Consider the following 27,296-nt stretch of genomic DNA (forward strand, 5'->3'; position numbering starts at 1 on the left):
GACACACTCACATGGAACACAGTCTTATACAGCCATATAACAGATTGATGGTTTATTAAGATATGGATTTTTTTATTTTATTATTTTTTTTTTAAATGAATATCCTTCAGTAACCTTCTTTTATGTTTCCGTGTAACTCATCATCTTTCAAAACAAACCTGATCTCAGCAAAGTTATCCAGGATATCTGTCATCTCCAGCAAGTGCTTGTGGCTTTGCTTATGAAATGGATTGGGTTGACATTTCTTATCATTCATATCTTCAAATCTGACCTCTTGCGTCTCTTGAAAGTAAGGAAAGCGTGGTGATGGTGTTGATGCGTGTTTTTAATGCATTTAGTGGGAAATCAAGCTGAGTGCGATGCCAAGAGCACAGTTCCTCACTGCCATCCCGTCTGACTGCTGCTTTACTTGTTTAAGGAAAAGGGACAAGCTAAAGCACGCACATGTTGACCCCATATGTTACTGACTTTCAGCACACAAGCAGCCAAGGGTCAGCAGTTTGAGTTTTTGTTAATATTAGCCTAGACTTGGTAGTTTTGTTAAAATTATTTTGTTGTGTGCAACCAGTTCTGCAAAATTTAAATTGATTTACATGGTCTAAATCATGATTTTATTCCTTTGTTAATTATGTGATCATTTTATTTGATAGTATCAAAATAGTTCGAGTTTGTGGTGTATTGTCAGTTGACTGAAGTGATTTGAGGAATCAAATAAGACTCAAAATTATCACCATCTATGATTACAGGCCAATTATTTAAATCATTTATTGAATCAGAGGATGTCTGACTGTGTGAGCCCAACAAAACAAGGCAGATGATGACTAATTGGCCCACTGCAGAGATAATGTTGATGGGCAGCTGGGAAAGGATTGTGGCGGGGATCTGTGCAGACACTTACACCACAGAGGGGCTGTCAGTGGTGTGGTGAGGAAACAGCAAGAGATGATTCTGCATCTGCGACTGAGTGCGACCTCCAGCAGATGGAGGTTTTTCTCAGTTTCATTGGGTCACAAGCAGACAGAGTTAACATTGAGCTTATTCGTTTTTAGTTTCAGTACTTATTCCCTCTCTTCTTTGACCCTTTGGATGACATAATCCCTTTATATAATCAGCAACTGTAGATAAACAGAGGAACAGAAGAAATGCAATGAAGGATAAATTGAGATAGGCATAGACATTTCTAATTATTACCATCATAATCTTGTCTCTGATACAAAACAACTTAATCAAATTGCGAAGACAGTAATGCAGTGAAGTTTTGCATGTGGTATACATCAATTTCCCACACAATGCACAAAAAAAAAATCTATCTCTCTACATCTATGAATCTTCACTTAAAATCTTTAGGGCACTTTAAACTAACTGCAACTGTGGGAAACAAAACAGGAAAGAAAAAAAATAAAATACCATCTTAACGTTTACTGGAGCATGCGACAGGGGAACATGGCTGTCACTATGGGTTACAGCTCCACGAAGCATATTTTATGTCATGTGAAGTTTGCTTGAATAAGCAATGTCAGTTGCTTAAACAGAAAGATCAATAAAGCACCATCCTCATGATTTGCCCATTTTTTGAGGCCTTTAAGCTTTTAAGTATGGAGAGATTTATAGAACAAGATTGATGGCAAGTCTGGGAAAGCTCAGATATTTTTTTTTATGGTCATGTGGACATGAGGATCTGGAAATACTGGAGGTGTCAAAATGAAGAAAGGAATTGAGAGAAAGAATGGAGTTGCTTTACCAAAATTGGTAAGGCAACTAGAGTGTGTATTATTTTTGGGAGGAAATAAACAGTGTGTGCCAATAAATCTGGGGGTGGCTTTTCGAAGCAGCGTGATCTTAAATCACCTCCGGTTTTATGTTTCTCTCCGAATACAAAAATAATGCTCTGTACTGTGTAAATTGGGCAGCAGTGATAAAACATTTTTTAACTTTCTTTATTAAACACAAGCCTGCCATATGTCAAAAACTTATATTAAATGTTTGCGTTCCTCCTGTTTATCACCATCCTTCATATCTGAGGTAACTTTGAGCAGCTTTTGCCTCTTCACCTTCTTACCTTTTGATAAAAGACATTTCCACTTAAAGGTGAGACTCAATTCCTTAAAATTCTAATGAAACAATTTTTGTTACATTGACCACAGTAATTGTTTTTTTTTTTTTTTTTTGGTTTTCTTATAAGCAAAAATGAAATCTCATGTCATAATGTTTAGTATTAATGAATATTCTGTGGGATGCTGTCTCTTTATATCACCCGGTTTCAGTGATCACGTGTGCACTGAATCCTTGCTCTTAGTTTAAGGTTCGATGAATTGCTTTCAGGAATCCTTCTAGGTTTATTTTGTAGCCTCCTTGTTGCCTTGAACATGTTGTTCTTCTCTTTCACTGATGTTGAACTCCTTTATATTTTCACCGCTCTCTATGAACTCTATACACTGCATTGTTTAAATCCACGTTGGTGGCTGCATCTGAGATGTTGAAACCTCAGTGGCTGGCACTGACAAGCACTCTTGACCCCTTGACAGTGACATTATTTACCATTTGAAGAACCTGACTGGGTGCGTTATCTAGTATATATTAGAGTTATATATTTGAAAATAATGTGCAGAAAATATCAATGCTTACCTCAGAAGGAGTGGAAGAACAAAAGCAAGCAAAAAGAATGGTGGTGGGAATGGACAAAGATAGAAAATTTTTAAGCAAGGTATGTGGTAGACGAAGACTGAAGTCATTACAAATGGATAACGGACAGGATAAGTAAAAATCTATTTTTACAAACGAGTGGGTAGGTTAAATACTCTACTTGTTAGTCCGATGAACTACACATATTGTGAAGTAGACGAAGATGTGTGAAGAACAGACAAACAGATATACCTGTTTGTATGTGCATGGAGAAGATATGATGTGGCAAAAGTTTACTCCATACCTTAAGGAAGAATTGCTGCTAATGCTTTTTTTTCAAGTGCTACATATTCAGCTGCAAACCACCACAATTTTCATTGGAAGTTGCTGTCTGCTGAAACCAACAGAACCACATCCTTGACAAAAAGGATGGATGACATCCCAAGGTCACCAAACCATAAAATTTCCACTCATTCTGACTTCGAGTTTTACAGCTGTTTGGAAATTTGTTTGCTCTCTTGACCCTACAATAAAGATTTGTGACAGCACTTGTTAAGAATACTTAAAAAATAATAATTACCATACACATTATATTTAACTTGATTACAAATAGAAGTACTAAGAGAACTGGCTTTTCTCAAGGCATTGTGTAAATGTGTATTGGAAGAGACAATGGAAACTCACGTGTGTGTGTGTGTGTGTGGGTGTGTGTAACAGAGAGAGAATTAATATGGGTCTAAATTGCTTCTAGCTATGTCCAATCCGAGGGGTTCCCCGTTGAGAGAGAGCACGACAGAGAGTGATTTTGCCATGTCACAACACAGAGCAGTCAGACTCTCAGTGTTGGACATGCTTTTATACAGAAACAAGATCAGAATTCTTCACCCGCCACCACGGCTGGTAGAATTTTACAGCTACCTGCCACAGCCAGTCTTTTATCCAGATTTGGTGGGTTGGTATGTGTGGGTTTTACATATATAGTATTTAATTCAATTACGTGTTTTAACATTTGTAGTTGATTTTGTGTTTCTTTATGTGTTTGTGTTCTGGCTCTAATGTGTTTCTCTTCAGAGACTACATTAAACAGCGCCTGTGACTAGGCTCTGTCTGCCAAAGGAACTTTGTTCTGCTGTCAGATAACGCAGAAATCCCACTGGGAGCCACCAAGCCTATTTTCAAAACCGAGCTCTCTGGAGCAACATGCCCCCACTTCTGATAGCCCTGACTAGTCTGGCCTATTGCCTCATCCAGAGCCAAACAAGCCTCTACATCCTTCATGTGTCCACTAACCTCTCTCATGTTGGGATGAAGCAGAGCAGAACACGGCAAACAGAGGAGCCTCTGATGCAAAAGACTGAAACACTTGTAAATTTAGACCGAAAATGACTTGCGCCTTTATCCCTAGTGTCCTTAATGCAAGGTAAGGTAAGAACCGAGAGCAGCAGATACTTAGAATTATCTGTGTACAATAATGAGCAAATTGTACAGACTTGGCTGGACATTAAATCACTGTATCCACACCTGAAAACACTCAAATACATCAGATAAATTGAAAGAATTACTTAGAACCTCAGAAACAGATTTCCTGTATCTTTTTTACTGTTCGTGCTAAAAATGTATCGCATTAAACCTGCTGTAAAGTAGTAAACAAGTTGAGAGCAGTAGTGCCAAGAAAAGACGAACCTTGTAATACCAGGAAAGTCCTTGTGTTTCAGATATAAAACTTTAAGTCCTACATCTTGAACCTGGGAATGAAAATATTTGCATTTTGTTACACACATATTCTATTTGATAGCAAAGCAAAAATGGTAATTATGTACTTGAAACTCTGTTTTTACTTTCCATCAAGCAAGGTTCTTTTTAAAAGTGCACACAAGTCTGCGTCACATCTTCAATCAGCAGTAATAGCACATGAAATGCTATTAAAAACCTGCTGTTTTTGACTTCCTGGTTTTCATGTAAATTTGCTTGTCTTTGTTCTTTTTGTGGAATAAATTCATGCAGGTATCGCCAAACAGAAAACGTTCGAGCAGAGGCAACATCTCCCAGTACTTTATGCTGTTTATGTCAAGAGGGAAAATATTTGATAAATGATGTTAAGAGTCTGGTGTTAAGCCTGATGCCAAGAACCTCCCTGCTGCTCATTTTGGGTCAGTGTCACAGGCAGTGGCTTACAGTGGAGCTTCTTTCTCCTTTATGGATGTCTCACCTTGATTGAGATAATTAGCTGCACAATGTCTGAAAAACAGGCTGACACTAAAATTCATTACATACGCTGCTGGGGGGTGACCCGGGTCTCCTGAATATCTCTCTCCTGAATATATAGTCTTTTGACTTTGAAGTGAACCCCAATGACGCATTCATCATTTCACACTGACCCAAAAGCAAACCCACAAAAAACACATTAGCAGTAACTAAGTCTCGCAATATGACTTGTGTCTCATACTTGCTACTGAGCATCTGAGTGTTTCTTACCATTTCATTCTGAGTGTGTCAAAAAGTGTGTGTGCAGTGGTCACAAGTGAATTCTCACTGTACCGTGACGTTTATGAATCTCAGCTATTGCATGCAAAGTCTGTACACAATGTTTGTAAAGGAACCTCCACCTTTACAAAGAACTAGTGAACGCCTTCTCCTTCTCCTACACTCCTTAACATTAGGCATTTATTCAGGTAGCCTACAACTGCCTTGATTTTCTAAGTTAATTGTGACAACATGCTGTATGCACTCATAAGGTTAAGTTAAATAGAAAAGGGTTTCTTTGAAGTGCAAAGCAAACAATAACCTTCACATTCATCGGGTACATTTCTCTTCAAAATTGGTGCATGACGTTAAGATTTGATAGTGAGCACCATTGTAACAGTTCATTTCGATTCAAAGCTTTACCATTAGAGTCTCAGTGTGTCAAAAGTATGCGTCCGAGGTCCACAAGCAAATTCTCATTCTCATGACTTTTATGAATCCTGACTATTTCGTGGAAAGTATGCACTCAATGTTTATAAATGAGATCAAGGAAAACTCCTGAATGCCTTCTCCTCTCCTCATACTCACAAACACAATTGATAAACATCTTCAGACTTCTTTTTTCCACCCATAGCCTGAGGTGTGGGATATTCTTTTGTACCAGTAAGGAGTTATTCCTCACGGCTCGTCAAAATAGCGAAGGGGTAAACGCAGAGCCGTGTTCCCTGAGCGTGGTGTCTGCCCAATGAGGAGCAGCTCTGAGAGATCTAAAATGCAGTCGGGGTTGTTTCAGAGTAAACTGCACTCGTTGTGTTGATCTCAGTGAAGGAATATGTCACCTGGTGTAACAATATGGCTCTCTCATGTGTTTTATAATGGGTTCTGGATGACAGTGGAGTTCAGTGGTACAGAGGCATGTGCTATATCAGGCTCTGGCAGCACAGGCAAATTAACTTCTGGTTTGTTTTAGTTTTTTGTTGTTGTTTGTTGTTTGTTTTCTCTCTTGAGGGGAATTGTTGATAACAATGGAAAAGCTAAAATAATGCCAGTTTTATCCTTCTACGCCAGGCTTTGGTTTTTCTCAGGTAGCATCGGATGCAACCCTTGTCACTTTGAGATGAGACTTTATTTGAGTGGGATTCAGTAGTTAGGTTAACTTCTATAGCACTTGATGAATTTACACTGACATCCACTTAGTGGTTAAACACTGTAATTTAGCTCTCAGTTTGAGTGTGCTTGTATTTGTGTGCATGCATGTGCATTTGCTTGCATGGTACTTCAGTGTGATCATTCGCTCAGCGTTTTTAGATAACACAGAAAAGATACCGACCACATACTTTATTCCATCTCCCATATAAATTAAACATTTATATCTCCTATAAAAGTGAAGTCAATCCTCTGAACAAAAGTGAAATAAGTGGAAACAAAAAGAAAATGTTAGGTTGTTACGCCCCAGTTAATTCTGGCCTACGGGCTGCGTTCAGTCTAGGTAGTATCTAATGCAGTTTTGTTAGCGCCTCCTCTCAATATGATTTTCTTTTTTTTCAGAGCTGCTCTTGTTCACCTTGGATTCAGTACTAAAGAGGAATGTCCTCCCTGTTCACAGAGGGAATCCCCACAACACCTTTTTATTATGACATAAGGGGGTCGTTAAAGCTGTACTTTATTAATCCCCATGGGGTCCTCAGCTCCAGTTCTTAGGCCAGTGCTTTGGCCAAGGGCAGTGAAAGGATGATTCCTGTTACCTAACAATCATGTTTATTGGTGTGTGATAAAATGAGGCTAACTGTAGGAAATGTTTGTGAGCAAAGGGGAGGATGTTTTAACTCCATCCACTGAGCCACTGCGCTGTAGTGCAGAAAAAGGTCAGAAGGTTGTCTTTTGAGCTTTCCATTAACAGATCACAGTATTCATTAAAAAAAAAAACATATATATATATATAACAGAGAAAGTTCTATGTGGAATTAAAGGTCATGTGGTACAGTACAAGTTGGTGTTCATACCGTAGGTCATGCAGATTGTTTTATTGGCAAGCTGGATATGGCCTTTGGAATTTACATTACATTGCAAAGCCTTCAGGATATTTCAGGGGCGAGTGTGTCATCGTTGTTGACAGCTGTTGTTTGTTTACATATGGAGCAAATGACACCAGTGCGGTTATTGAGAACATTTCATTGTAGATATTTGATGGTAAATGTTCAGAGCACAAGTGTACAACCCAATCAAACTGATAAAGCGTGGAGTAGCACTGCTTTTAGAATGCAGCAGTTTAAAGAGGAATGTTTCTTAAGGTAAATAACACTAGAGACTAGCACAGGAAAATGCATTGTTTACTTTTTTCACAAAGTGTATAATGTTTGTCCTGTATGTGTTCCTGTTTAGAGGTGGACTGTGTACCAGTTTTAACATCAATGATTCTCTTGAATACGATATATACAGTATTCTTGGTTGGAGTGATTGACGAGGTAGTCTGTTTTATTTTTGCAGGTAAGCCAGATTTCTGCAGGACTATTTCAGTGTTTACAGATTTAGTACAACCGATCAAACAAAATATGTGTTGGTATTGATATATACATTATACAGACAAAAGTATTGGGACTCCAGACCTCCACACCAACAGAGACTTTAACAACAGTCATGCTGGAATAGAAAAGGGCCTTCCCCAAACTGTTGCCACAAAGTTGGAAGCATAGCATTGTCCAACATGTCTTGGTATGCTGAAACATTAAGATTTCCCTTCACTGGAAGGAAGCTGCCAAGCCCAACTCTTGAAAAACAGCCCCATCTGAACGCTTTTGTCTATATAGTGTATTTTTGTTTTACATGTCAAATATGTACACATACTTATAAAAACCCTTCTATTCCTTATGTTCTTTGAAGCACACATTACACATGGATAAAACAGAAAGTCCCCACTGCAGATGTTAAGTAGACTCTTTGCTATGAATTTACATCCACAAGCTTTAATTCAACCTTAAAGATTTGAAAACTGTGCGCTGTGTCTATAAACCATTTGGCATCCCTGGGGCTGTGAGAGAAAATGCCACCTCTCAGTGTCCCTTATTGTGTCAAATTTATTGACACCATAACATGAAACAGACCACCTTGTTGCAGGCACGCTGTACAGATAACCGGATCCCAATAAGTGTGCCAGATCTGTACGGGTTCAATAGTAGAAGTGAAAAATACATTTGTTATCACATCATAAGGCTGCTGGAATCAAAACTGCACCCTTGATTAGAACACAGAGTGCTGTCTCTGGTAGCAGACAATAACAGCTAAATCCTCTCCCAAGATAACAATTCTCAGCCTCACTTCTTCTCTGCTGTCTTTGTACTCTTGCGTGTATCTGTTTTGTTTTTTTTTTTTCCTTATGATTTACCCTCTCTCCACCACAGTAATTTTAAACCTGGAAATCTATATCCCAATCAAAATCATCCTTTGTAATGAACTTGTTGACAAGCTGCAGAACCCATTGCACTGTGGGTGCTGCTTTCAAGAAATTATATGTAGTGAGAGCCTTCATTCAGTTTAGGGGGCTAATTTTAAACTCTGGCTACTGCATGATGTCATTCTTTTTTTTTGATCAAATACCAAAAGTGTCACTGAATGCGATGGGGAAATTACCAGATTTTTTTTTTGTTTTTTAAACATTATTTACCCAGGGAAGTTTCAATGATCACATTCACACCAGGAAACTGCCCACTACACCCACAGTCTGATCACTGAGCAGGTCCACTGGAGCAGTGTGGGTTAAGGACCTTGCTCAAGGACATCCTAGTGTGGATAATGAGGGAGGGACAAGCGCTGCTTTTTCACCTTCCCCACCCAGATTTAATCTGTAGGTTGAATGCTCAGGTATCTAACCTTTATGCCTTTACGTTTGGAATACAACAATGTTCTGACTGTAGTTTAGTTTTCCTACCCCACTACTGGCTAGATATTTTCTAATGTACAATAGAAGTCTTTGTGGGTCCAAAAATTTGTGCCTGACCCCAAACAAACCCTGAACCGAGTCGGACACATCTATTATTTGAAATGTGAGTTCCTGGGCCATGTAGAATAGAAAATATTGGAGCTGAATCGATCTGCCCAATTTTCACAGCTGATTGCTGTTAACAAGTTTATGTTAATTTACAAGTTGTCCAGACTGGTTGTGATGCATATAATCCATCCATCTTGCCAAGAAAATGTATCCCTGTTTCCTGTTATTCCTCACTTACTGATTGCAGCAGTGTGGCCAATTCAGCTGGTGTTTCAGACAAATGCAACTCGTTTATGATCAGCTTTGCAGTTTTGCATCTAGCATAATGAAGAAGACATTAACTGTTTGCAAGTGTCCTCGTCTCTTTTAGATATTTGTATGTATTTTGACATGTCACTTGCATCTACTTAAATATAACTCAAATAAATAGAATGTTGCTTGCTGAATAGTCAAGTGACATTTACTTGAAATAAGTCAATGGATATTACTTAGATAATATAGAAAGCACATTTTATAAATTATAAAAAAATATATATATTACCTTTGGGTAGATCTACAGTTTTTGCAGTATAGGGTTTGGGTGGACCACTGAAGACCTTAAATATGGACTGCGTTCTTTAGGGGCTGCAAGTTTATATTTCAGTCTGTTTAACCTGGGTGAGAAAGCACTGGCTGCATTTTCTATTGGCATCTCTCTATTTAAGTTACTGAGATCAGGGAATAGGATTCGACATTATTCATCGAGCCATTCTTCTATCAGCTGCCGTCTGGTGCAGCTGTCCACCTGCACCGGAGCCTTGTCTACCAGATGGGCCATGCATAATTAAGACGATAACCCTCATCAGAGACCTGACCCTGTCACAGCATTGAAAATAAGGCTGGCTGGCCCATGGGCATGCTTCACCTTCGCTGCAATGCCCACAAGTGCCTGCTGTGCTGCTCCCAGACTACCATAACTGTTATTGCCAGGCAAAGCACAGAGTAGTATTAAAATGGCCAAGGTTTTCCAAACATGTCCCTGAATTTCCCTAATGCATATCCTTCAGGATCGATTTATTTATTTGTTCTTATTTGTTCATTCACTTACTTATGATAAAAATCTGTTTATGTTCTTTTGACACTCAGTAATTATCAGTTGTATTATTTCTCACCCTCGCTAGGAGAACATTGACACTAATTTCAAAGATTTTCTGGTGAGTATTAATAACTGTGACAGATACTTTTCTGTATCCTCTTTATCATGTAGCGTATGGAAATTTTACTGCACCAGGCATCCCTTTTAATAGGCCAAGAGTTGCCAAACATAAATTAGGGTCTGTCGTATGTAAATAAAGGACTGGTGCAACATGTCCTTGTTTCCACAGCGGAATCAATTTATCAGCCTGTGATCAAATCAGTGCTCATTTAGATGCTGTGCGACAGTTTAATAAATCAGATGTAGAACGGTTCATATGTCTCTCTCAGTGCTTGAATCTGTGCTGTTTCCAAGACGGATTGATAAATGACAGCCAGTATTTTCAAGGGTGATGTCTACATGTCATTTCCTGAAAATACTGGTGGAGCTTGGAACAGCTGTGACCACTGTAGGAATACATTTTTAAGTCAGCTTAAGGAAGAGAATAGATGTCCTTTGAAAAGACATCAATCCCCAAACACCCACCATAACAGTGAGTTCTATCCCCTGATCCGTTCTCACGCAGGGCACTTACATCATGTCCAGATATTCTGTGGCTTTACTGTTCTTTCTTCCTCATAACTAATAGCAGCAACAACTCGTGTTCATGGTTGGAGCTGCTATGTGGCTAGACTGACAAAGCCCACATGAAAGGATAATGGGAGACATAATCATTTCACCAGTTCATCCAGCTCCAGCAGTCTTTGAAGTTGTGACACCCTGGATCATTACAGCAAGGGAGCATACTGTTGTCTAGCACCGTACAGTATGTCTGTGTTGTTTGTGTACATGTTGTTTGTCCCTTCAGTGGGCTCAGCCACAATAGGCAGTAGGTACACTTGTGTTATCATGCTATCATTAGCATGTTTTTACTTGATCCACTGCTGGGTATGTTGTGCTGTCAGACTTGAGGCCATATTCTTTCGTTTTCCCAAACCCCCCCTAATCCCCGATTAGTGCTACCTACACACTGCAACCCACCCGGAAGAGCAGCTTGAGTCATCATTATCCTGGTTTACAAAAACATGCATTAATATTCTTTATAGCCCTTGCTATCCCTGACAACCATCACCTTCACAATGATAGGAAAGGGCTGCCAGCTCTGGAGATCTCGTTTGCTGGTCGCATGTTTCGTATAATTTGAATCAGGTTATTTCTGTGTGCCTGTGCAGTGAACTCTTTAAACCCACTGGGTGTCAGAGTCTAGATAACTGGGCTTTCACATCTCTCTGTGTCTATATTACAACAATTTTTTGAGAGGCACTGTGTGAAAGAATGGAACCAAAATGTGTCAGCGTCGGTGGCAAAACTTGTTTTCTTATCAGTCATTTCAGGTTTCTTGAGCTACCTTGCTGACTTGTAACCCTGTGCTCCACACAGTCTAGTTAAGAGGTCCCATAGAGAGGGGAGGTTTTGACAGATACGAACAATGAGTCGAAAGAGACCATCAGGCAAGCAGGGATGGAGTCTGAGGCAAGTGTGAAGGTAGATAATGTCTAGACCAAACAAGCCAGTGTGTTCCCTTGTCTTTCTACCTCAACTAATGTTTGTTTTTTTACTATTTTTGTTTCTTGAAGTTCGTTTATACTTATTTCCTCATAATGACACGGCATATGATAACATACTTTGATTAAAGTAGACATGAAACCAGATTAGCCCAAATCAAGCCCTTTGTAAATGTAGATCCCACGATATAGATGCATTGTAACATTTTAGCACCTTTGTTTGTAGATTATGAATCTTGTTACACTGTGTTACACTAAGTAATAGACCATAAAGTCTGACATGTATTAAATCTGCATGGTGTTGACATGACAGCCACGTCCAATACTCAGTGTTAACAGCACTATTTGTGACACATACATATAATGAGGAGACATCATGAGGATGTATGTAGTTGGAGGGTCCAGGATTGGACATCCATTTAAACGAAAGGTACTTGAACCCTCACAACATTGGACAGAAATCCCATAATGCATAACATGTCATTGTTTGGTCTTATCCACTACGGAGGGATGCAGAATGATGCAATGCAGGAAAGTGAAAATGACGATGAAATGGGATTATGTCTCCTGGTATTAAGAATAGGTCTTAGAATTGGATTGACCCACAGTAGCCCGTGTTTCAGCTGTTCTAGCTGATCTGGAGCATTTGACTCATATTGAAGCTTCACTCCTTTCAAAAACGCCGTCAGGCACCGGCAGACAGCCATGTCACGTTTGTGTATGCATGTATAGGCAAGTGAGTGTGTATATGTGTGTGTGATAAATTGGCTTTTTTCAGCTCTGCAGTGAAACAAAAGTACATCAATGATACTCAAACCTTCTTCTCACCCCATTGACTTGCGTTTTTTTTTTCTCTTTACCACAGTTCTGCTCTCACTGATATCACACCACTTTCTTATTTTCTCACCCTCTATAACCTATTCTCAGCCTCTCCCTCCCTCGCTTCTCTTCTCTCCTGCTGCCCTTCCTTCAGTCCCTCCCTCGCAAACTACTTGCTATTCAGTTCAGGGAGGCTGCAGGCAGCATTGCTCTAGCTCCCTGTACTGCTGCTGCAGGACTAGACTTTTTCATCCCTTGCTCTCTCTCTCTCTCTCTCTCTCTCTCTCTCTCTCTCCTTCTGTCTGATAACCAGACATTTCCCCTCCTTCCTTTTCTTATTCTCCTGAAACTATGCACCTAAAACCTTGGCTTTCAGCCCAATACGCTTAATATTTAACCCTCCTCTCTCTCTTCATGCTTCTATTCTTAAACCCCTGCATTGTTGCCTATTGCATTATAACAAGTAACACCGCTACGTGCGGTCCTGTTCCTCACGTGAGGATCAGGAAATCAGAAAGCTTTTTTTTTTCTTCCTTTGATAGCTAGAGATAGCATTTTCAAACCATTTTATCCCAGCATTGATTGTATATTAGGAAATTGTCTTTTCATGGAGGCAAACCAAATTAGAGTTCAGCATCTTCACATGTTGACTGCATCTTCTTGAGTATTCTATTGACTTCTGAGCCCTCCAGTACCCTTGTTATATTTCAGTGCTACTTCTCCAAGTTTGTTTCTATGTTAGCTCATGCACTTCGGACTGTTTTGGGATACCTTACTAGTACTGTAAAAACAGAAATATGGAGGGTGACAGCATCCTAATTTCATTGTACTGACTCTGACTAAGGGATGTGGGTAATAAAGTCTTTATGATGTCTATAACCTCCTCCAGTGTGAAAAAGCTGTAGAGGGTCTGAATTTTCTAGAACTGACTTTTGTCTGAGAATACAACACCTTGTCTCAGGTTATGGCGGATTAATCAGTTGCAGTGTTTAGCATTACTGCCTGTCATCTGTGCAATAACACTTAATGTGCGGATCCCTAAAACCTATGTTTCAGTATTATCCCAGGTGAGACTACAAATTTGTGAATACAAAAATGCTCGTATTATGTGTAGCAATCAGACAAAGAGCACAGCAAGAGGAAAGGCATGGATCTAAAAGTCCCTTTCTTCAGGTCTGTCCTTGTTTCTGTTTATTCTTATGTCAGTTTCTGCCACTGTCTCTGTCTCTGCTGAGGTTTCTGTTTCGTGTGTCCTCTGTCTGCCCTCACTGTTCCTCTTCACTTATGTCTGGTTAGATTTTCATATGTGCAACTTGTTGAAATAATCGCTGTTATGTAAAAAGCTATCTTTTCCACTTTGTATGAAGCCATCAGTAAGTATCTAAAAAAAGCTCCAGTGGGTAATTTAGATTTTCTCCATCCCACTGACAAAGTCTGATGACAACAGTTTATTAACATCTACAGAATGTTCCTGTTGCTCTCTCGTCACATTTCCTATGAGTCACTGCTATCATGTACAGGCAAAAAAAAAACATGCCCCCAAAATAATTTCAAACAAGTCTGTGTAAGTACTGTTTGCATGTATGGAAACAAACTGGTCTAAACTACAAACTGACTAAAACACTCTACCGTTTGTACGTATCAGTTTATTTTTCAAACCAAAGTTTTTTCAGAGTTTTGCTTTTTATGTTGCATCAATCGACCTATTAATCATGTATCCATGCGCACAGGATGTTAATCCTTCAATCTGTGTTCACCCCATCCTCAACAAACTGCTCGTTTCTGACTTACGATGTGCTTGATGATAAGCCAGATGCTTCCTCTCATCCACGGCCTGCTTGACCACAGATGCTAATAGCCAGTGACAGGCCCACAGTCTAAACATGAGCCAGTGTAATGAGAGGAGTGAGCAAACGGCATCAGCCATTAAACATAAGAGAGTTTGTGCCAGAAGGCGCTCCGGCTCCCCCACAGGCGGTGTCGTTCTCGGCTGCATTAACTCTAACTTACAGTGGACTGCCAGGCTCAAGCAACACCATTACAGATACTGTATGTGACCAGGTGAGAGGAGGAGAGAAGTCAACGCTTTTCAATAACATTACTAATACTCATAAATACGAGTATTTATACAGCACTGCTGTACTGTATGTAGTCAGTTTAAAGATTATTGACCATGTACATGTTATTGCATTGTTTAGATACTAATAGCCGAATGATAAATGCACTTTATTAAACCACTGATCAACAATTTAACAACCATTTAAACACATGTTTCGTTTTATCAGAACACACAAGCTGTAATTAATTTGTAAAAATTAGTTTCTGCTTTGTTCATAATGAAACCGACCTGATAAGCATTCTGTGGGGCCAATCCAAATTGTAACTGATGTGGACAATTTGTGAAACATAAAGGATAATGAGTTACATGTGGTGCTCCAGGAGTCCCAAGGACAAGGATTGAGAATCATTGCCTTAGGTCATTATCACTTTCATTAGACCCCATTAAGAGAGATACAGTTTGGTGTTCAGACCAACACGCAAGACATTGCATAAACAGTATAAGGCTCGAGTGTTAATCAGTGCCTATGATACGTGACAGAATGGAAGATGTTTCGTTCACTTTTTATTCAATTTTATTTCTTTGTAAACCCTGGAAAGCAAAGTTGGAAAATGATTTGTTTGGGCTGTGTCATCGAAAATCTTGCGTGCGGTGCAATGCTCCTTATCAATCTGCAGTGCCTGGCTCCAGCATAACACAAAATAAAGGTCAAGCTATGTCTGCATCCCTGCTATGAGCCAGATCAGTTTCGTGGTTGTGTTGTGGGAGGTGGAGGTGCAAAAACAATTGCAGGTAACACACAAAGCTGTGACTGCTTGGCTTGCAACTAATTTTTACTTAGTCAGTTAATTAATCTTGATCTAGGACAGGCTCTCTGATGTACAGTTGAACAAATATATCCCATTTTAATTCAAGTTCATGGGATTTTGGAGTGTTTCTGTCGGGATCTTTGCCCGTTCATGCAGTAGAGCATTTGTGAAGTCAGGCACTGGGGCGGCCTGGCTGGCAACCTCTGTTCCAGTTTATCCCAAAGGTGTTTGATGGGATTGAGGTCAGGACTCTGTGTGGGCCAGTCAAGTTCTTTCACACCAAACTCATCCAACCATGTCTTTATGGACTTTGCGTTGTGCACTGGAGCTCAGACATGCTGGAATAGAAAAGGGCCTTCACCAAACTGTTGCCACAAAGTTAGAAGCATAGCATTGTCCAAAATGTCTTGGTGTGCAGAAGATTTCCCTATATATGTATACGCTGCTCTCTGCTGGTATTCCACCTTTCTCCCTCATTCTGAAGACATGCAAGTATGACTGTGAATGGTTGTCTGCCTACATGTGTTAGCCCTGTGATGGACTGGTGGCCTGTCCAGGATGGCTGCGCGCCTGTATGTGAACCAGGACAGGCTCCATCTTCCACATCCTTAGCGCCGCCCACCCTAATCCATGCGAAGGATAAGCAGGTGCAGAGAAAGAGTGGATGAAAAAAACAAAATAGAAACATATAATCTTTCCCTCTAACTCTAACTTGTGTTTTTTTTTTTTTTACACACACAAACACACTCACACACTGTATCACTGTATTGTAAATGCTACTTCTGTGCTTATTTGCTTCAGCACTGCCTTCTGCCTGCACTGTATATCTATCAGTTTGCCCAGAGGGTTATAATGGCTATAATGAGATTATGATATGGCGTCTATTTCTGTACTATGTTTCTCTGTCATCTCATTTAAAAAAGAAAATAAATGTAATCTGAACCACTCATCTGGAAGTATTTGTTACAGCCACAGGCATTGCAGCGTATTTTCTTTTTCAGTATCCTGTAATCAAGCTAGCTGATAGCCACCGCTGCACCTCTTTAAGTTCCACTTAATGAGAACAAGTCAAATTGGCCCATCTATGGCACTACAGCTGAGGGAGCACAACTTATCTTAATGAGGATCTAGCTACCCATTATATGCTGGTAACCCAACCAACATGTTACCACCATTATCAACCCACCTCAGGCTCGCACATACAGAGACATTTACTCACCTTCTTGTTATCAGCTTGCCTTCCCCTTTAAGCCCGCTGCAGACAGTATAACCACATTGGACAGTAATTGTACCTCTCGCTCCTGCCTAATTGAATTGACAAGGAGCCGGAATTGATGTCATTTAACACATTGATCTTGGGAGACAATGAGACAGAATGCCTCACCCTCCACCCCACCCCACCTGTCTTCTATTTTCTTCTCTCTGATTCATCTGCCCATTCCTTTGATTTGCCATGTTATTGCCCATGAATTACCAGATTCATTCCTCACTTCTTTCACCGGCCATCCTTTTCGGCGCTGCCTCGCCATTGTATTTTTTTTATTGCTCTTGTTTCAAGGGAGGTACAGAGACGTGGTGATATAAGAAAACAAAACAAAACGGACTTTTCTTCAGTGAACAAGCGAATGCTGTCACCTTTTCATTTAGATGCATCAATGAAGAATTGATCATCTACATTTTGGTTACGTCTGTTCATTATTTTCTTGCCAGAAATAGAAATGTCGGACATTTGTTCACTGGATGATTACAGATATAAAAATAAGCATAGACAACAGTCTGGACTAAGAAATCAAAGTATTGTTTCGCAACCATACTAAAAAGAAAAATCAGCTGCAATTTCATGTGATAACACCTCTGTATTTGTTTTAATTGAAATAACACTATAGACCTAGCATTTATTTTACAGTTCAAAATGAGTGGATAATGGAGAACCGCCTTACCTGAAAACAAGTGCCACATTGTTCTGACACCACCCTTACAAGGTTTGAGGTGAGAAATGCAGTGAAGCAGTGTGCGCTGCGGTGCACCACCGAATTACACGACTTACTTTAGGAGGGCCTGAGAGAGTGAACACACTCACTTCCCTCAGCTGTTCCACAGGCATGCACTGTACACCAGCTGTCTCCTGAGTGGGCAACAACAAGTCCACTGCTACTGCTTCCATTACCCCACACACTGGATGCTTATTTTCTGGCACCTTCCTCTGTCTTCTTCTCCCCAACTGAGAATGAATGTGTGCACACCGGGCGGTGGAAAATAATGGATGGAGACAGTTGGGAACATTGTCTGCAAAACACCACGGGGACTTGTGTTTACCAGGAAAAAAAAACCGAACATGCACATTCCATTATGTGGCAGTCAAAAACCAAACAATCAATGTTGCTTCATGGGAGACAGCCAACTGTGTTGTCAAGCTTTTAATGGCTGTGAATTGGAGAGCACAATTGCTCACGCATACAGGGCACACCTGGATGGGACTGGAGGGAAGTCAAATAGTTTCCCAGATAAACACATAATGTGACTCTGTTTGTCTCCCTCACTTTCGTGCATACAATCACGCACATCAGAGTCCACAGTTTGGACTGACTTGGGCACAAATTTGATTCTGACACACCGACTAACCGATTCATCATTGTGGACTGCTTTCTATATGGAGTTTGTGATGTGAGGGAATCGCATAAATTGTTTTTAATTGGGAGCTTTATGTTTGCAGGCAACACACCATGAGCAATACTTCTTTTTTTTCATTGCATGTTGAAGGAGTTTTAATGCATCATTTCAAGCAGAAGAGTATTTGCTGTAAAAGTGGCCCATAGTTTTAGTAACGCTAGACTTGACTTACTGTAACTGTCAAAAGGATGCTGCATTGATCTTAATAATACAAGATTACAGAAGGAGCTGTAATGTTTAAAATACAATATTCTAATGGGTAAGCACTGCTCAGTTGTCAATAGGAGCTTGATATAACAGGTGCTGGCTTTTGTCCCTTTAGACTGACATCACTGTGCTGTTCTAATCTCCTTAACTCAGATTAAAGGGTTCAGAGTTTTGAGAAATAAAACAGCTGGGATTTGTAATTCCAGAAAATGAAAAAACAAAAAAAAACAAAAAAAAAAAAACACTTCAATTTTCAATTTTGTTTGATCGGTGTGTCTATTCATGATATGAATAATGAGAGGAGTTGTTTGTGTCATCGAGAGCCTGACCATTTTCTCTTTCTCCCAGTTCATTTAAGGTTGTCGGTTATACATAAAAACACGTGAATATGCCTGAAGTGGCCTCAGAAAGGTTCCAGTTAAGCCCCATTTTATTTTTGGCAGTGAGCATCTTTAATCCTGTGCGTCCCTCTGGTGCCTTAATGACACATTAGGCTCTTTAGGCAGCACAATGACTAATGTTGTCATGTCCTCTGCTTCGGCATAGAAGAGCTTGTCTGTGCATGTACATCAAAGTGTGAGTGCTTGTATGAGTGTGCGGCACATAATGGAAGGCAACTGAATGTTATCTTCATTTCCCCTCCTCCCCCTTTGACAATCAACGATTTGCTAAAAGCATTTTTTGTATGTTTCAGAATATGGCTTGCACATTTAATAAATGTATGCACAGTACAGTAGACATGTTAGGGTCAGTGGGTTTTTCTTTGTTGAATATGAGATCCAGTCTCAAATATACTGTTCACATTTTGAATGCCAGTTTTCTTTTTTCTTTTTTTTTTTTTTCAGTTTGGTGCATTGCTCTGCAAGAAAACAGAGACTGCATCGTGTGATTGCTATTAGAAGAGGGGGTGACTAACTGTAGTATGAGCTAGGAGACAAATGGCTCATTCCTAATGTTTAACATCCATATGAAAGAAAACTCGTGCTACATGAGCCTTGGCCAAGGGCAAGCCAGCAATACATTAGAGAGAATAGGGAATCATATCTGTTTTTATGGCTACAGGCTCTTTTTATTGAGCAGCACTTTCACGTCAGTGACCTTCCACACATGCCAATTTCCCATAACACACACTCACATTAAAACATATGTTAAGCTTAGAATGTTCAAATCAAAAGTGAAGAAATTGCTGAAAGATTGTGGTCGTTTATCCTCAAGTTGGCAGCTCGTCGAACGAACTCTGCAGAGTGGTGCATGTGGACTGATAGCTGCATTGCAAAACAGGTAGTTGGTGTCACCATGTCGTGGGCCTGAGTTTACAGTGGCAGCCCTCCCTCTCCGCTGCTCTCTCTGTATGATCGGAGGCATATTCACAACTAATGCGGAAACAGTAATTTTACAACCTGATAGTGACCCAGCCATTGAAAGTGGCAATCAGTGTTAACCTTGAGGTGAGCTCACAATGAGGAGGGTGTTTGATAGGGTCTCATTTAGTTTTTTTGTGACACACAGATATGAGACGTTCAGTCCCGCTCAATTATCAAAAGGGCAGGACAATAGTGCAGCAGCGCAGAGATAAGCAACCGCATTTTGTGTCTCATTTAACAGGATAACGACTAAATAGCCCGTTTACACGAAAGCCCTGTTGTTGTGGACTTGTGGTCAGTTTGTCTCGTAGAGATCCTCATTCAAAACAGACATGGATGAATGTGAATCCATGTCACCAGGTATGTGGTTTTCTGCAAAGGCTGATGAGCTTTTTAGCTGTTTGCCTTCATGCTGTGCTGGACAGAACTGTCAACATTTTTGCTGTCAGTGAAACAACTGCTTTTCTGTGCTGGTATTCCTTTGACAGAAGATCACTGTGTCTTACAATCCGTTGATCATCCTGCTCACCAATTATTTTTCTCTGCAAAAACATTTTAATAAAAGAGTCCACAAGTAGCCGAAGATATTGACTCGGTAGATTTGCTTTCGCCTCTTTTTGTACTAGCTGACAAAGATTACAAAATTTGTCTTTTGTTTTCCTGCTAAACTTTCAGTATGAGAAGCGGAGTTTGTTTTACTGGGAAGAAGAGAACAGCCTAAATTGTCTCTCACAGTGAAATTGCCAACTAGCTCGCTGCTCATTCAGTCAGCCTGTGTGTCAAACAGCCGCCAGTATCACACTGGAGAAATGAAGCATTTTTTATTGATTCTAGCATTATTCAAGTAATATAGAAATATTATTCTAGCAATGTTGCTGTGCTGCTACTCTAACTTCACAAACGCAGCAGAGTGTCGTTTTACTTGGAGGAGATTGGGGTAGCATTCATCTCTTAGTGCTGCCGTATTCTATACTGTTAGCAGTGCAGAAGTTGGTCTGCCTTTTAAGTGTTTCAGATTGCTTTCACACTTCACAAGGATATCCACCTGTTGGTCTGCTCTCCGTTTTGCGGACAGGAAGGATCTAGTTGTTAGTTCCATTGTTAGCTCTGTTGTCAGTGTCTACTAGTTAACGTGCCTCCGTAGTTAGCGGCCACCTTTTGACCCCTCGTTTGTTGTGCTCGTAGAATAGAAAGTCTGTGCTGCTGAGCTCATTTGTAGAGCTCCATAAAAACACATGATTTTCTGGTAGCATTCACAGTCAGTGCGGATCCAATCAAGATGATTTGTAAAGTGTGCAAAAGTACATTCAGTAGAGAGCAAAGATGTTAACTATCTGTCAACAACTGCAACGCATAATCACTTTCATTTCAATCATCCTCCTCTGGTATTCACACAACCTTCCCCCCAAAAGCCCACGAGCACTACATCAGAAACAAAGCTGTGACCTTATCCTGCAAGTCACTCTCCTACATCACATATCTTAGCTGCTTTTAATGCAAAAACAAAAACTGTTTCCACTTTAATTCGAACACAAATAATTATTCTGACTCATCAGATGCCGTTATAAATGCAAATACAGTGCTCTCTGCACATCTGAGACACACCCTTTTTTTTTTTCATTTGTCAGTTGTCAAAATAAAAGGACAAGGTAATTAACATGAATCATTATTTGTAGACCTTTAGTGTGAAGTGTGGTGGCATTTGACTTCAGCGTTGATTGAGCATACCCGAGGCAGAGTTTGTTGTGCTGCAGTGAATGCAGCACGTTCTTCACTTCAAAGGAGTGTACTCTTTGGCTATGTCACAGTTCCCGCCGTTCTATCCAGTTTTAATGCTGTTATTGTTCATTAATGTTACTTTTTTTTTTTTTTTTACTTTACTTGCAAATGATTGAAATGATCCCCCAAATGCAACCATATACTTAACATATCATTATTAATACTATGGTACTATGGTATGGTATGTACTATGGTTATACTATGGTATAATCCTGTACCGAATGACTACATCCCAAATTACACATTTTCTACTGTTTAACAACCATTCAGTTTACTGCAGTCATCCAAACCTCTGTCAGTAACACAGACTGTAACACAAAGAGTCTTTGCAGAGAAATTAGGGAGCATACTTTATCCTGTGGCAACCTGTTAAGTGTTATGCAAATATCTCTTTAATAATTAGTGAGAATACTTTTTATTTATCTTTGTAAAAGTCATCCTTGATATACAGACCATTAAGATTTTACCACTTCCACTGCCTGAAACAGACATGTATGCATTTGTCTCGAGGGATCAGAGTACAGGATCATTTATATGTGTCCTGGAGCAGAAATTATTCACTCCGAGACACAGACAGCATCCTTCTAACCTTCAGGCCAAGCTTCCATTCTGACTTTGATAGTAAATGTAGAAATCTGTAACTGTGGTAATATAAATCACCCTACTTTTCTCCATGGTCTCTGAGCAAAAACAGTAGAGCTTATAAGTAGTAAATTGGATGCCAAGGTAGTATAGCAAAAAGCGACAGCCTCTTCTTTGGCCCGGCTTTTAAATGAACACAATCTGAAATATTTCTTTGTGAAAGACGGCAAAACATCATGTCCCAGTAACTGCCTCAGTGACTCCTACTGGTTGGTTGGGATGCATGTTAACTGCAGAGTAGGGGAATCTGGAATAGTGAGATGTCCTGTACTGCTCTCCCAGGGGAGCACCCCGCTGTCAGGTGAGAAGAAGCAGCTGGTGACTCCATGTGCATCAGGTGAAGCACATGGTAGTCAACACCCTCCTCAGTCCACCAGTAGGAGTTGGCAGCGACAGGAAGCGCAGCACACAGGGGAACTGGCGGCAACTAAATTGAAACCTGCCAGATAGGCTAGTTGCTCGATAAGATACCAGACTGTGTTGTACTGTGATGAAGTGCATTTTTGTAATTGCCAAGTGAACTCTATAATCTATATCTCTTGAAGTCACATCAGCAACAAATTTACACTGTAAAATATATGCATAATGTTAGGTGTCACACAGATATAATTGTAATGACATTTTCTCGAATTGTGTTAACGTGCTTTTTTTGTTTCCTTTCACAGACTGGCAGAAAAGAGAAAGGTGACCCATTGAACTCGGCTATTGATAAGATGACCAAAAAGACCAGGGACCTGCGCAGACAAGTGAGTACAAGTTTCCTTTTACACTGAATCTGCTACTACTTTATTTCCACTTTATTTTACTTATATGTAGTTACCTAGACACGGTGAAGCAGATGCTCTAAACATTTTGATGAACAATCAAAAGTATTTCAGCCATTCACTGATCTCTGCTGTATGTCTGATTCTTAACCTTACAAGAGTTAAGAGTCAGGAAGTTGCAGTAAAATGACCTTGTACCATCCAAAAGCTGCCCTCCCAACAGTTGTGAATAAGTAAATGACTCACACTCTTATAAATACTGTCAGAAGAACACCTCAAAAGCAATATTGATTTATTTTTCATTTTCAATGAACATACCTTTTAATAAAGACTGGAGAACATTTGAGGAGGCATCTTGCCCTAGAAAAAGCACAACCATCAGGACATCACTTGTTGTGTTTCGGTTCCAAACAACCGTCTCCTGTCACGCATTGCAAGTCTTTTTTTTTTTTTCCCCTTTTTTTCTTGGCAGGAAAAGTATTCTGGCAAAATTGACAATAGCAACTATCTGCACAGAGTAGCTGCAGTCGTGTCCTCTCTGACCTCCTAAGACCAGGGGATCATTCCAGACGGGAGGCTGTGACTCCCCACCACCACCAACACCACCACCCCAATAGGGTATTTGGTGGGGCTGCCTGACAGACTGCCAGGTGGTTCTCACTCTGACAGGATGTTCTATTGACTCAGGGGTTGGCTTGACAGAGTAGGCGGTCTGTTTAAGCTTTGAGCTTTGAGATGGGAGGGCAAACTCACAGCACATATGCAGGCATTTCATAGAGCTGTGATACTGTAATTATGTCAAAACGTTTTGAGTTTAGCAAGTCAGTGGCGCCCTGTTGAGACACAAGACCTTCCTGAAGGGAGGAGCACCATTGTTCGTTTGAGCATCGTCTTCATTGTGAAAAGGAAGGATCAAATATTAGCGCAGACAAGCACAAATGACAGGCAGCACTTGTGAGATGGGAGCAGGTACGACTGAACAAGCCTTGTGACAACACCACCAGAGAAATGCGGCATTGTTTTTTCTTTGATGCTATTGTATACACGTACAAGACAATGCTGAGCTGTCTGTTATCCAGGACAGATTCGGTAGATGTCATCCCCACCCCCTGTTTTGTTTTCTTAGTAAATGGAAATTTCAACAACACTACCCAGTCTGAGACAATGCAGGCTAGCTTAACTACTCAGCATTTTGACTCTATTAAAATAATGTTTGATTACCAAGGCAACATTAAAGGAATATCTTACTTGAGCATGTGCAATCAAATGTTGAACCAATCTTCATCATTCAGAAATAACAGCCTTGGTGACCTGTTGTTATTCCTGTCTCCATACACTATGATTACATGGATGCTCCTTATTCACAATAGACATTAATCATCTGTATCTCCCGACAAAAGTTCAATCACCACTGAAGTGCATATTCAAAGCCATCTCTCTTCATTCATAATTTTACTTTCTGTGGATTGAGATTCACACATTCTTAGGTATGACACTATTGGCTTCTTAACCATACCTCTCATTGGGTGGCACACTGAATTAACATATGTTCTGACCAGCTAAAAATGCTAAACAACTTGTTATCACCTGACAGTGTTACATTGAGACAGCAGGCTGAAGTTTAGCAAGACCTTGTCTTTGCCTCAGACTTAATCTCCATAAGTCAGTGCCCCTTATGCCTTACCAGCCGTTTAGCAGCAGGTGACTCTCTGATTTCCAGCTGTACATCTGGTGCTTGCAGCAGCAGGGGCTTCTTTCATGCTGACCGTCTGACCGGACTGTAGGGAGTAATTTCCCTGCTGTGCATTGTAATAATGTGTATATATATATATATGTGTATATGTACATATATTTTGAAAGGAACTATATATATACTCAAGAAATACAAATAATGTATGTACATATATATATATATATATGTACATACATTATTTGTATTTCTTGAGTATATATATAGTTCCTTTCAAAATAGCAATGAATCATTATTTAGGAAAAAGTTTAGACATTTCAAGATAGGTCATACATATGATGGCAAAACAAATAAGACTCTAAGCACTCCAAATTAACAGCTACAGGCCAGATAAACAAACTAAACAAACTGGTTGACTTAACTTAAGGTATTGAGGGTTTTGAGAAAGACTTTACCACTGCCACAGGGTACTATGGGTCCAACTGGATATCCTCTCCATAACAAAAAACCTATAAGGTAGTTGTTACTAATAAGTGACAGAGGGAGAACATTTTGAAAACAATAAATAACCTAAATGAGATCCTTGTGGCACACCATAAATAAAATTTGCTAAAGAATAAACAGAAATGTTATACCAGAAATTTTCAATTGGCAAGGTTTTGATTAGATTAAAACTAGTGTTGGACTGTGTATGAAGATGACTGAGAAGTATGTCATGGATAAGTATGTCAAATGTTGTGATCAGGTCCACTGAAATCAGAATACAGTGTAGGGCAAGATATTTTGATCTTCCAAAGAAATTTATTTCATTGTCTTTCACGCTGTTGAAGCAGCCAGAATGTTATTTGTTTGACTTTTTGAATTGAACTGCACAAGATGTACATGATAAAATATTTTGATGTTAATATGCAGGCATATATAGAAACAGTAATGCAAAAAAAGTTGATCACATTGTAAGTTTTGGATAGCATATTTTGGTACTGTGTCCAGATCACTAAAGTAGGCATTAAGGTCAAAGTTTTAACTTTGGAAGTCCCAAACTAGGGGTAAACAATTTTGGAAAATAATCTTACTGCGATTTTTTTTTTACCAATATTGCAATTTAATATGCAATTATTTTTTTTGAAACCTCTCTTTTTATATAGGGCTCTGCTGTACAGCTTGGCCACATGTCCGTTGTAGCAGGGAAAAACTCAGCTGTTTTCAGCTCCGCAGCGACTCTCTGTTTGCATTTTTTGTGTAGCTCAGGTGTGGCGACCTGGCTAAAACACGTACGGGACGCCGTGCTGTACTGCTTATCCAGTGTATTTATTAAAGCAGTGAACCCAGGCTTGGTCACCGTACTGAGGGGCATCATATCTTTCGTGATGCACTCTGTTAGTTTTTGAGTAATGTGCCGTTTTGAGGTACGCTCATATGGAGTTAAGCTGTGAAACATTTCGGTAAGTGATCCCTGTCAGGTGGTATTTGGCTTACTTGATATGCTGGTGCTCAGCATCTTAGACATACAACTATCGTACATTGCTTTGTGGTGTTTTTTTAAGTGCTGGAACAGGTTAGTACTGTTGCGCCGTGATGTAGCAACCTTACCAAGGCAGGTTTTGCACAATACCTGACGCAGCACAGGAAAATCGTGTTTTTTCATATCGCAATATTATCGCAAATGCAATTAATCGTTCAACCTCATAATAGTAATTGTCCTGAACAAAGCCCATGAGCTCCACATAGTATTATCCTCATTTGTAAAACATTTACATTAGTGGTAGAACTAGTCTAATGCTTATTTATTGTTTCGGTTCTCTCAGCTGAGTCAGCTCGGTTCAAATAACTGGTAATTACATCAGCAAATTCAAATTTAATTCACATTTAACATAAAATTAGCTGAGCTTTGAGCTCATTTTCTGATAAGAAACTTGACATGCCAGCACAGGTGTCACAGGAATAAAATGTCAAGGTGAGCTAATAAATGACTGTGGCATTCTGGGGCTGAGTAATTAACCCATCAACTTAAGCTTGAAAATTAGCAGACCAAACTGAAAATTGTTTATTAAAGTGGCCATTTCAAAGTTCAGTTTATTCATAAACATATGAATAAGCTGAAACATTCATTAAATGTGTTAAATGTTTGCATTCATTTGCCTCACTTCCACAACTGAAAGATCTGAAAAAACCATGGTTGTTTAGGTTAGGACCTATGAAGAAGAGATCATGGAGTAATTTCATAATAACAGGCACAGGTTTAAATAATATAAGAGATATCGACATTCACAAAACATGAAAAATAAAATAAAATAAGTAAGAGTAGGCTTTGCCAATGGCTCTTTTTGAGAATTGAGAACAAACACCTAGAAATCCATTTTGCTTTTAAAATCATAAATGTAACCAACTGTCTATGTGCGACAGAGAAGAATAAACTTGAAATAAAAAGAGTGGGAAGGGGAATTTGGAACAGGTGTGTATCGGCAGGAATTTAAAATAAGTAAAATATAAATCAAATGTTTATACCTTAGCATAATTCTGGAGATTTTAACATATTTCCTCCTTTAATTAGTATTCACTAGCCAACCAAGCTGACAAAGTTGTTGGAAATGAGCCATGTGTTCTATCCCCTGTCATCCTGCCTGTAATGAATGCATCTGTCAAGTCATCTCTCTGGGCCCTATTTTGACTGATGGCTGATTCCATGATTCCCTATAGCACAAATGCTTCAAATATTTTCTCTCTCTCTCTTGCTCTCTTTCTCT

General features: G+C 39.6%; 1 protein-coding gene across 1 annotated transcript in view; it reads left to right on the forward strand.

Moving 5' to 3' along the window:
- ctnna2 (catenin (cadherin-associated protein), alpha 2) overlaps positions 1-27,296 on the forward strand; it is a 288,411-nt gene that overhangs the window by 187,649 nt on the left and 73,466 nt on the right. The window contains exon 8 of the mRNA XM_046414546.1: positions 22,764-22,844. Coding sequence (XP_046270502.1) covers positions 22,764-22,844 — 81 coding nt within the window. The remainder of the gene's footprint in view (positions 1-22,763; positions 22,845-27,296) is intronic.

This window comes from Scatophagus argus, chromosome 2 (assembly GCF_020382885.2).
Source record: "Scatophagus argus isolate fScaArg1 chromosome 2, fScaArg1.pri, whole genome shotgun sequence".
Lineage (NCBI taxonomy): Eukaryota > Metazoa > Chordata > Actinopteri > Scatophagidae > Scatophagus > Scatophagus argus.